Source organism: Ursus americanus, chromosome 4, assembly GCF_024610735.1.
Source record: "Ursus americanus isolate L20-20 chromosome 4, mUrsAme1.1.p, whole genome shotgun sequence".
In the NCBI taxonomy this organism is placed as follows: domain Eukaryota; kingdom Metazoa; phylum Chordata; class Mammalia; order Carnivora; family Ursidae; genus Ursus; species Ursus americanus.
In genome coordinates, this window is record NC_142130.1 from 43,092,005 (window position 1) to 43,104,467 (window position 12,463).

The 12,463-nt window shown below is 38.2% G+C and overlaps 1 protein-coding gene across 2 annotated transcripts in view; it reads left to right on the top strand.

Moving 5' to 3' along the window:
* Nucleotides 1-12,463, top strand: part of USF3 (upstream transcription factor family member 3) — a 50,721-nt gene that overhangs the window by 16,813 nt on the left and 21,445 nt on the right. The window contains exons 2-4 of one of the 2 annotated variants that reach the window (XM_045785161.2): nt 9,358-9,482; nt 11,192-11,256; nt 12,390-12,418. In XM_045785161.2, the coding sequence (XP_045641117.2) occupies nt 11,210-11,256; nt 12,390-12,418 (76 nt within the window). In that variant the 5' untranslated portion in view covers nt 9,358-9,482; nt 11,192-11,209. The remainder of the gene's footprint in view (nt 1-9,357; nt 9,483-11,191; nt 11,257-12,389; nt 12,419-12,463) is intronic. The other variant, XM_045785162.2, reaches the window with a different exon arrangement.

Consider the following 12,463-nt stretch of genomic DNA (forward strand, 5'->3'; position numbering starts at 1 on the left):
GGAGCCCGATGTGGGACTCCATCCCAGGACCCCTGGGATCAGGACCTGAGCCAAAGGCAGATGCTTAACCAGCTGAGCCACCCAGGCATTCCCCCCCCCCCCCCGCCTTTTTAAAAAGATTTTATTTATTTACTTGACAGAGCGAGAGAGAGAGAGAGAGAGAGAGAGAGAGAGAGAGAGAGCATAAGCAGGGGGAGCAGCAGGCAGAGGGAGAGGGAGAAGCAGTTTCCCCATGAGCAGGGAGCCCAATGTGGGACTCCATCTCAGGACCCCAGGATCATGACCTGAGCGGAAGGCAGACTCTCAACCGACTGAGCCACCCAGGCATTCCTCAACTAAGTCTTCTTAATTCTAATTTGAAAATTTGATTGATAAGAGTTAGGTTTTTCTCTTCATTGTATCTAAAGACACAATTTAAATTAATCTTTACCGCTAATTTTCTTCTTGGTGGAAAGAAAACACAATTTGACCCTGAACAGTTAAACCAATTTTTTTTTAAATAAATGCTAGTACTTATTTTTACACATTTTCTCGGTGTTAGGAAAATTGGGGATGATTGGTAACCAAAAAATTTTACGCTGAAAACAAACATATATAAACTGATGAAAAAGATGACTGGGTAGAAAATTTCAAATTACCCAAAGAGACTTCCATCAAAAGTTTTCTCTTCTTTTTTCTTTTTAAACAGGGTGATTGAGATACAATTCACATACCATAAAGTTTAAAGTGAAATTTAATGGTTTTTAGTATATTTGCGGAGTTGTGCAACCATCACCGTAATCTAATTTTAGAACATCTCATCATCCCTAAAAAGAAGAAACACCTCCGTCTACCCGCCATTAGCAGACATTCTTCATCTTCCTCAGACCCTCGCAACCACTAATTTACTTTCAGTCTCTCTAAATTTTCATGTTCCAGAATTTAAAGTAGACGGGAATCATACAATGTGAGGTCTTCCGTGATTGGCTTCTTTCACATTGCATGTTTTCAGAGTTCATCCATGCTGTAAAATGTATCAGTACTTCGTTCCTTTTTATTGCTGAGTTATATTCTGTTGTGTGAATATACCACAATTTATTTATCCCTTCATCAGTTGATATACATTTGGGTTGTTTCCGTTTTTGGATATTACAAATATTTCTGCTATGAACATTCACGTACAAGTTTTTGTGTGTGAACAGTTGTTTTCAGTTATCTTTGAGTATATCTAGGAGTAGAAATGCTTATTCATATGCTAACTCTATCTGTGACATTTTGAGGAACTGCCAAATTGTTCCAAAGTGGTGGTACCATTTTTAATCCCACCAGTAGTATATGAGAGCTCCAATTTCCCCACATCCTCACTAACACTTGTTATTGACTGTCTTTTTTTATTTTAGCCATCCTAGCAGATATGAAGTCTTATCTCACATGGTTTGTTTGTTTATTTATTTATTTATTTAAAAGACTTTATTTATTTGACAGAAAGCGAGAGAAAGTACAAGCAGGGGGGGAGTGACAGAGAGAGAGGGAGGAGCAGGGTCCCCACTGAGCAGGGAGCCGGATATGGGGCTCCATCCCAGGACCCTGAGATCATGATCTGAGCCAAAGACCGAGCCACCCAGGTGCCCCCACATGGTTTTTACTTATATTTTCCTAATGGCTAATGTTGCTGAACATCTTTTCATGTGTTTATTGGCCATTTGTATATCTTCCTTGGAAAGACATCTATTCAGATACTTTGCCCATTTTTAAATTGGGTTGTCTTTTAATTACTGAGTTGTAAGAGTTCTTTACATAGCCTAAGTACAGCCCCCTTATTAGATACATGATTTGTCAATATTTTCTCCCATTCTATGGATTATTTTTTCACTTTTTAAAAAGATTTTATTTATTTATTTGACAAAGAGAGCACAAGCAGGGGGAGCAGCAGAGAGAAGGAGAAGCAGGCTCCCCGCTGGTCAGGGAGCCTGATGGCGGGGCTCAATCCCAGGACCTTGCGATCATGACCTGAGCCAAAGGCAGACACTTCACCGACTGAGCCACCCAGGCACCCCATTTTTTCATTTTCTTGATGGTGTCCTCTGAGCACAAAAATTTTTAATTTTGAAATCAAATATATTTTTCTTTTGTCACTTGTGCTTTTGGTTTCATATCTAAGAGTTTTAAAGTATTCACTATTATGTTGAGCTATGATATGATTCTTTCTGAGTTAAATTTTGTATGTGTTATGAGGCCGGGGTCTAACTTCATTCTCTTGCATGTGAATGTCCCATTGCCCCAACATCATTTGTTGGAACGGGTATTCTTTCCCCCACTGAATGGTTTTGGCATCCATGTTGAAAACCAGTTGGCCACAAATGTAAGGGTTTATTTCTGGGCTCTTAGCTTGATTCCACTGATCTGTGTGTCTTTCTTTCCTCCAGTACCACACTGTCTTGGTTACTGTAGCTTTGTAGTAATTTTTAAAACTGTGAGCCCTCTTTTATCTTTACAGTCTTTCTAAACAGTGCCTGCAGTAGAATTCTACTTCAAACATTTAACACCTGTCTGAAGAGGATTATTTGAATATTTTGTTTTATGAGAAAACTAAATCACGTTGCTTTTTATTTGCATATGGCTTCTGATTGATGTTTTTGTTTTCTTTGAGCAGGGGCCTTATGAGAAAATAAGTTTTCTGGGCTAGATATTACCACCTGCATATGTCCAGGATAATAAGATATAAATGGAAACAGAGGAATATAATAGTTGAAGACATGGTTTTGTTAAAATGTACCATACTGTGCTTGCTTGCTTGCTTGCTGCAGGGGATGGAGGAGGTAGAGAAGCACTATGAAAATAGTTAAGGGGGGCGCCTGGGTGGCACAACGGTTAAGCGTCTGCCTTTGGCTCAGGGCGTGATCCCGGCGTTATGGGATCGAGTCCCACGTCAGGCTCCTCCGCTATGAGCCTGCTTCTTGCTCTCCCACTCCCCCTGCTTGTGTTCCCTCTCTTGCTGGCTGTCTCTATCTCTGTCGAATAAATAAATAAAATCTTTAAAAAAAAAAAAAAGAAAATAGTTAAGGACTTGGGCTCTGGAGTCAGCTAGTATTAAGTTAGAATCCTGCCTCACCATTTATTAACTGTGACTGTGGACAAATTACTAAATTATTTTAATGCCACTTACTTTACATATTAGTGAATATTAGATGAGGCTATGTATATGAAATAGTTATATAATGTGTACAAATAGTTATATAATTATTTGCCTCAAAATAATTTTTAAAAAGTGTTTGCCAACAAAGCATTGATTAAATCTGGAGATGTCAAACTTTTTATATTTGTAGCACAATTTTTTGCTTTCCCCTTCATTTTTTATTTATATTTTTTATTAAGATATAATTCATATGTCGTAAAACTAACCCTTTTAAAGTATATAATTCAGTGCTTTTCAGCACGTTTACGAAGTTGTGCAGTCATCTCCACAATCTAATTCTAGAGCATCGTCCGCAAAAGAGACTCCTACCCATTAGCCATCACTCTTCATTCCCTCTCCCACTCCTGGCAGCCACTACTTTCTGTCTCTATGGTTTTGCTTCTGGACATTTCATATAAGTGGAATTATACAATATGTGACTTTTTGTGTCCGTCTTCTTCCACTTAACATATTTTCAAGTGTTACCCATGCTATAGCAGGTATCAGTACTTCATATCTGTGTATTGCTGAATAAGATTCCCTTGTGTGGACATAGCCCATTTTACTTATCCATTCATCATTCACATGGACATTTGGCTTGTTTCGACTCACTGGCTCTTATGAGTGCTGCTGCAGCAAATGTACATGTACAAGCTTTTGTGTGAACATGTGTTTCAGTTCTTTTGGGTATGTACCTAGGTGGCATTGCTGGGTCATAGAGTGACTCTGTGTTTTGACTATATGAGGAACTGCCAAACTGTTTTCCAAAGTGATTTTACATCCCCACCATCAATGTGTGAGGTAATAGCACACTTTTGAATATAAACATATATTTTTTCCAGCTTTCTTGAGGTATGATTGACAAATAAATATTGTATATATTTAAGGTATACAATAAGATGTTTTGATATGTATATATACATTGTAAAATGATTACCATGGCCAAACTAATTAACATATCCATCCATTCACATAGTTACTTTTTCTGGTAAGAACAAAAGATTTTAAGATCTTCTCTCTCAAATTGCAAGTATACAATAAGTTATTAACTACAGTCATCATTCTGTACATTAAGTCTCCAGAACTTATTCATCCTATAACTGAATGTCTGTGCCCTTGATCAGCCTCTCCCATTTCCCCTATCACCTAGCCACTGGCACTTACCATTCTATCCTCAATTATTGTGAGTTCAACTTTTTTAGTTTCCACATGTAAGTGTGATTATACAGTATTTGTCTTTCTATATCTGGCTTATTTCACTTAACATACTGTCCTCCAGGTTGATTCATGTCACAAATATCAGGATTTCCTTCTTTTTTAAAGGCCGAATAGTATTCCATTATGTATATATATATATGTGTATAAAATATATACATGTGTATATGTATGTAGATGTAAATATATATATTTCATTGTATATATGTGTGTGTCACATTTTCTTTACCCATTCACCCATCGATGGACCCTTAGGTTGTTTGCGTGTCTTGGTTGTTGTGAATAATGCTGCCGTGAACATGGGATTACAGATAGTGTTTTCATTTCCTCTGTATCCAGAAGTGGGATTGTTGGGTCATATGGTACTTCTATCTTTAATTTTTGAGGAACCTCCATACTGTTTTCCATAATGGCTGTACCAGTTTACATTCTCACCTGTTGTGTACAAGGGTTCCCTTTTCTCCATATCTTTACCAGCACTTTTTATCTTTTGCCTTTTTGGGAATAGCTATTCTAACAGGTGTGAGGTGAGATCTCATTATGGTTTTGATTTGCATTTCCCTAATGATTAATGATGTTGAACACCTTTTTATGTACTTGTTGGTCATTTGTTTGTCTTCCTTGGAAATATATATTCTTCTTTGAATGTATATTTTTGAAAGAAGTTTCAAGGGATTAAGTGGCAGGGACTTTGAGAGCCTTTCGTGATAATGTTCTGTATCTTCATCTGAGTGGTGGTTACATGGGTGTTTTCACATATATAAATTCATTGAGCAGTGAACTTAAATTAATGGCTTATTGTATGTAAGTTACATATCAATAAAAAAGAAAATAAATCTTACTTCATTGTACTTTTTTTCATTTTGCTATAGACCAGGGGAACTTTGTTTCAGACCGGCACTGATCTGACAACCACTGATCTTGAGATAAAAGCTGAACATACTTATTAGGCACAGAAAATTCCTTCACAGTCTAGTCCAAGTTTTCTTTTCTCTCTGCACCTCCTGCACCTTCCCTTCCTCCCATATTTTGTATATTTTTGGTGCAGTTCTCAGATTCTCAAGACTTTTTTATGTATGTGGAATTTACCATTTTTTTAAATCACTTTTTTAAAACTTTTTATTTTAAAATGATTGTAGACTCAAACAAGGTTACAAAAATGCTATGTACTGCTGAACCCATGTACTACTGATGTACTTTCCCCTAGTAGTGACATATAGCTGTAGGACAATAGCAGAACTAGGAAGTTGACATTCATTAACCGATTTTTAAATTCATCTTTTTAAGATTATTTTTAAAATTCCCTGTGCTGCCCAGTATGGTAACCAGTAGCCACATGTAACTATTTAATTTAAATTACTTAAAATTTATAAAATTAAAAGTTAATTACATGGTCTCACTAGCCGCATTTCAAGCATTTAATACCGACATGTGACGAACGGTGACCATATGAACAGCACACATAGAGATTTTTTTCTACTAAACAAAGTTCTTTTGGATAGCCCTGATGTAGACTGTGTTCTTCTTGAGGGAAGACTTGCCTTTTTCATCTTTATATATGTAATTCCTAGGCAGTGTGGGCACTCAATCCATACCTGAATGATTGGATCTAGTCCTACCCTCTTGTTTTACATGTGAAGAAACTTGGCCTTAAGTTGTGATAAATAAAATGATACCTAGCTTTTGAGTAGCAAATCTAGAATAAAAGCTCATTTTCCTAATTCCAGGCTCACTGTTCTTCCCATGTGGACTCATTGGTTTGTGAGCTCATTGATTTGTATCAGTTTTAGAGGAACAGTATTAAAGTAATGCACTTCTCAAACTTTACAGTGCAGAAAAATCAACTAGGAAGCTTGTTAGAACATCATATTTCTGGGGCGCCTGGGTGGCACAGCGGTTAAGCGTCTGCCTTCGGCTCAGGGCGTGATCCCGGCGTTATGGGATCGAGCCCCACATCAGGCTCCTCCGCTATGAGCCTGCTTCTTCCTCTCCCACTCCCCCTGCTTGTGTTCCCTCTCTCGCTGGCTGTCTCTCTGTCAAATAAAATCTTTAAAAAAAAAAAAAAAAAGAACATCATATTTCTGGACTTGTCCTTTCTAAGATTCCTATTCAGTAGGTCTGGGTTGGGACAGAGGAATCTCTATTTTAGACAGATGCTTAGTCAGTACTGTGTGATAGTAGCATAAGGATAGCTCAGAAGAGAGAGCAAAGGAACAGAGAGCCTAGAAATGGAACTTCACTGATACGGACATTTGATTTTTAACAAAGGTACCATTGAGGAAAGGAAATCTTTTCAACAAATGATGTTGGAACAACTAACTATCCATATGGGGAAAAAAATGAACTTTAACCCCTACCTCCTGCCTTACATAGTATGGATCATTGAATATGACAGTATCATAAACCTTATAGAAACAATTGTAGGAGAATATCTTGGGGATTAGTAAAGATTTCTCAGACAGGCCATAAAAGGAATCATCATAAATTAAACATTGGTAAGTTTTACTTCATCAAGAACTTTTGCTTACCGAAAGACACAGTTAAGAAAATGCATAGGTAGACCACATAATGGGAGAAAATATTTGCAAAATATATTTCAGACAAAGGACAGGTATCCAGAAGATATAAGAACTCAGAATATATGAAGATTTTCTATAAGTCAATAATAAAAGGATAAACGGTCCAATTAAAAAACTGGCAAAAATATATAAGCAGACAAAATAAGATCTACGAATGGTCTTAATATGCACATAAAAAAGTACTCAATATTATCAGTCATCCAGGAAATGAGAAGTAAACTATAATGAGATTTTACTATATAACCACCAGAATGGTTGAAATCAATAGGCAGACAAACCCAATGTTAGAAGGATATGGATCCTGGCGGTCTGGGATCGAGCCCCACATCAGGCTCCTCCGCTGGGAGCCTGCTTCTTCCTCTCCCACTCCCCCTGCCTGTGTTCCCTCTCTCGCTGGCTGTCTCTCTCTGTCAAATAAACAAATAAAATCTTAAAAAAAATCTTAGAAGGATATGGAGCAACCAGAACTCTTACATTTTGGGTGGGAATGCACAACGGTACTGTCACTCTGGGGAGAGTGTGATAAATGTTCTTATAGAAGTCTTTTTGTGGATATACTTTTTTATTTCTCTTGGATAGATACTTAGGAGTAGAACTGCAGGGTGTATAATAAGCATTTCCACTCCTAGATATTTACTCAGCAGAAAGAAAGACGTTACAGAAGAATGTTCATGGATAGCAGCTTTATTCATAGTAGCCAAAACACAGGAACAGGCCAGGTGTTCATCAACAGAAAAATGAACAAACAAACTGAACTATAAACTCCCACATAGTTATACAGTGGTACTCAGCAATAAAAAGGGACAAACTACTGGATGAATTTCAGAAACATTATGCAGAGTGAAAGCTTGGCCCAACAGAGTTCTCAGTTAATGCATTATAAGGTTCAGTGGTGAAAAAAAGGAGAACACTGGTTGCCTCTGTGGGAGTATTGATTGGAAAGGGTCATGAGAACGTTCTCTGGTCATAACGTTCTGTACCTTGATAGGGGTTCAGTCACACAGGTGTGTGCATTAGTCAGAACTCACTGAATGTTACACTTAAGATTGGTGCATTTTACTATATGTAAGTGTTACTGCAGGAGTCAAAAGCACTTTTAAAATTTGTGATTTTGATGCAAGTGATCTCAAAACCACACTTTGAGAACCATTGGATTTGTCTGATTTTAGAAATAATTCTTTCTTACCATGAAAAATAGTAATTCATGGGTTACTAATGTAACATTTTGAAATTTTTCCTTAAAAATTCATGGCACTTTAAATATTTTAAAAGGTATATTTGTAAAAGTAACATTTCCTTAGTAGGTTAATGAATCGGTGGACAAGGATTCATGATGATATTATATAGCTTATTATTTCGATAAGTGTTCTTTTTATATGTGAGGAATCAGTTTTAATATCAGGAGTAGCATATGGAAACAGTTGTGCATGGATCGATGTAACTGAATTGGTTAAGATGTGGTTTGAGACGGATATTTATAGTGACATTTGGTAACCTGCATGATATACCTCTTTCAGTTAAACCCTGCCTCTCACCCCTGCCCCCATACAATGAATATGTTTACTTAACGTGATAGGCCTCTAGCATCATTTACTTTAAGATTCTAAATGTTTAGAAGATTGGAACTTTTACTTCATGTATCTTGATTGGAACATGAATCTGCAGACTTTCAAACCTGCTCCAGAGGAACAACAGACACTGTGACATTAATGACCAAATGCTGACTTACGGATACATGGGAAATCTGACCTTACGGGTTTATAGGTGAAATTGTATGTCCAGCTGTCTTGCTGTATCCCAAGTAATCTCTCCTACAATAGGCTATCAGTCAGATGCCTGAAATTCCACCAACTTAAGATACCTGCTTGCCTTTCTAAAAGTTCCTGATAAGAATCCCCTGGGGGCATTCATTAAATTTCAGACTCCTCCCTTAAAGATTGGAATTCCTCCCTTAGAGACTGATTCGATGATTTAGAGATGGGCTGACAATTTGTGGTTTTTAACTAGTACGTTGTTGAAAATACAGACTCCGGGCCCCTACCCATCGCTTCTCCTTTGGAAAAAAGCCCCCAAATCTACATGTTTGAGAGCATATATGATACACAGGCCTGAAGGCTGTCTTCTAGTGTCGCTGCCCTTGGGGGCGACCCTTGAGTAAGTTCTCAGTCACTGGCACCAGAGAGGAGAGGGAAGTAGGAGATTGAGGGAAGATAATTTTAGAATTGAGGGCAGATCTTAGTGTAAGACCTGGGTGGAGGAAAGTAAGAACTTGAGGGACAGTGAGGAGAATTAGGGGTCTTCTGTATGCCACTAAAAATCTGCCTATGTGCCAGAGGTTGCTGGTCGTTTCACATGCTGCTAAGGGAAACCTAGCAACTATAAACACTCATTGATTTTTCTCTTGTGTAGTAAGAAGAAAACATAACTTATAGACCATCTTCTGGCAGAAGATGATAGATTTGGATCAGAAACGGGAGGCGTTGGAAGCCAGGAATCAAAAGTGAAGAAATTCTGCAAGCCCTTGGGTGAGAAAGGTGACAGGGATTTCTTTATTTACTCACATGTCCCAAATTGTCATTATGTGGTTATCTAATGTGAGTGTGTTGCTTGAAGCTGATGTGTGCCATCACTGATGTTAGGGAGAAGGTGGAATCAGCGGCTGGAAATGGGTCTTGAATGCACATTTCTCCGCAGGCTGTTTCCGCCAGTACTTCCTGTCGTTACCTTGTCAGCATTCACTTCTACTTATTTCCCTGGACCCTTCTTCCACCTTTCCAGGGCTTCAGCCCAACCTGAAGTACCTTCATTATTATTCATGGCTAATATTGGTTGAATTCTTTTTGCTGCTAGGCACTGTGCTGCTGTGTTCCCCCTGCATTTTTCATTCCTTTCTCAAAATAACCCAGTGGTCCAGATGCTTTGATTATGATCCACTTTGGAGACGAAACATCTGAGGTTCCAAGAGGCTATCTAGCTTGCCCAGGACCTCACAGCTAGGAAATGGCAGAACTAGATTTTAAACTCATGCTTGCTTTCTCCTCCCCTTCCCTCCCCTCCCCTCCCCTCCCCTCCCCTCCCCTCCCCTCCCCTCCTCTCCCTTCCCCTCCTCTCCCCTCCCCTCTCCCTTCTCTTCGAGCACATGCGTGCACATACATACTTTGGGGGGAGGGCAGAGGGAGAAGGAGAATCCCAAGCAGGCTCCTCGCCTAGCATGGGGCCTATGTGGGCTCCATCTCACGACCCTGAGATCATGGCCTGAGCCAAAATCAAGACCTGGACACTTAACCAGCCAGGCGCCCCTAAACTCATGCTTTCTGACTTCTGATCCACACTCAGGAAATGGGAAACTGCACTTGCACCCCCTCCAGTGTACCGGAACAGGTATCCCAGCTGGGCAGACCGCTTTTGAAAGGCCGTCAGTCCCCGAGACTTAGAAGCATTAAGGTTTTCATTATGAAATTTTTTGAAAATCAGAGAAGAGAAAGAAATCACCTATATTGCTGACCTTACCTGACTATGACTAACTAATATCTTCATGTATTTGCTTTCAGGCTTTTTTTTTTTTTTTTTTGGCATATGAACGTATTTCTCTATACTGTGTATATTCTTTAGCATTCTGATATTTTAAATATAAGTAGAATTTTCATACTCCTATCCAGATTTTAATGACTCTCGAGTGATAACATAAGACTTCTAGCAGTTTGAGAGAAGGCTGGCAAATGAGTGAATGAGTTGAGTGAGTGGTTGCTTCCGTGTATGGAATATTACATGTTTGTGCACTTGTCACTTTTGCTTTTTCTGTGTTTAGAGAGGAGGACCATTGTTCTAGTTTAAATTTTGCAGAACACTTCAAACAGTACCATGAACAAAGAACATACTCTCCCAAGTCAAATATGTTTTACCTGTCTTTCCAGGTCTTGCTCAAATCCACACCACCTTTAAGCCTTTCTAGATTTCCAGGCCCATCAGTGATCTTTCTCTACTCCAGTCCTCTCAAGCACTTTCTGGCTGTACCTCACATTTCACATTCACCATGCTCTCCATCTGCTAGTTATAATTTTTTTTTGTCTTGTTTTCTTATACCTTTCTTATACCTTTTTCTATCCATGACAGCTAAGACAGTGCTTTTCCATAATGTCACTTTTGTTTTTTAGCATTTTGGAATTCAAACCAAATTGCTATGAATCAATTTCTCTAACATACTAACTTTAAACTTTCTGGTGTGTCTTTCTATGCTTTGTAGGTTCCTATCACTGTAATCATGCCAGAAATGACAGAGAATGAGACTCCTACAAAGAAGCAGCACAGGTATGTAACCTCAGTCCAAAAATAATATAGTTTGGGCAGATAAGAAGCAGGATTAGTCCCTACTTTGCTAAATAGGTAGTCCTCTGGGAAGTTTCATTTGGGTGCCTGGAAAATGTGGAACTTTCATTTGGGTGCTTCAGAAATATGTGTGGATAAATAAATACAGATTTACAGAAAGGAGTATATAGCTAAAGTTTACCTGTCCTCCTTATTTTATTAAAGCGTTAACAAGTAAGACTGTCAATCAGTAATTAAGATTGTATAATACCAAATCTGTGTTAAATGTTTACTTTCTCCTGAAATTTTTACTTGCAAACAGCATTACTTTGTAGATCGTAAGTTCATTTAGGCTGAAGTCAGTTTGAATGGACATCTTGTGACATTACAATTTTGTGACATTACAATATGCACATCAGTACAGTATTATTGCTGTTCTTTGTATAAGCCCCCTTCTGAACTGCTAGCATTTTGGGCAGTGTTTCTGCTTAGAATTGCATTCCCAGTGCTTTCATTAATACTAAAATCCCCATTCTCTTTCCTTACCAAATAGCTATTAGAGAATGCTAGCGTTTGTACATGAAAGGGAAAGCCAGTGGTTTTAGGAAATTAGCTTTTAGGCACACAAATGCAAAAGGTGGCTCCAGTATCAGTGGTCTGTGCATGGGTGCTGATGGCTGCCATGCTGTTCTCCCTGGGGATTAAAAGTTTCCTCTCTCCTGTTGCTTGTATCCCTTACACGTTCATGGCACCCCTTGCCGGGCACCAGGGCAGACACCAGAAGTCACCTACTTGGCATATCACTTTGAGAGCTGACTAGCTCTTTAATTACATTTTACGAATAGTTAAGGTTTTTTCAGTGATTGATTTACTTCCCAACCAATGACTTCTGGGTATGGAAGAATAGAGAATTATAGTTACTTTTAGAAATTGTAGATTCTAAGTTTATATCGCTGTATCTGCAGGTAGGTTTTCATACCATAATATATATTAAGAAAATGTTTCTTCAGATGGTTTCTTGCTGATACAACAAATACAAATTCATAAAATTAATTCTTATTGTTCTCAAAATATAAAGTGGTAAAAATGTTTTCCCATTATTTTCATGTTTTTTTTATCTGCACTTTTTGTTTCAGAAAGAAAAACCGGGAGACACATAATGCAGGTAGAAACAATTTCAATTTTATTTGTTAGCACTGTCATTCAAAAT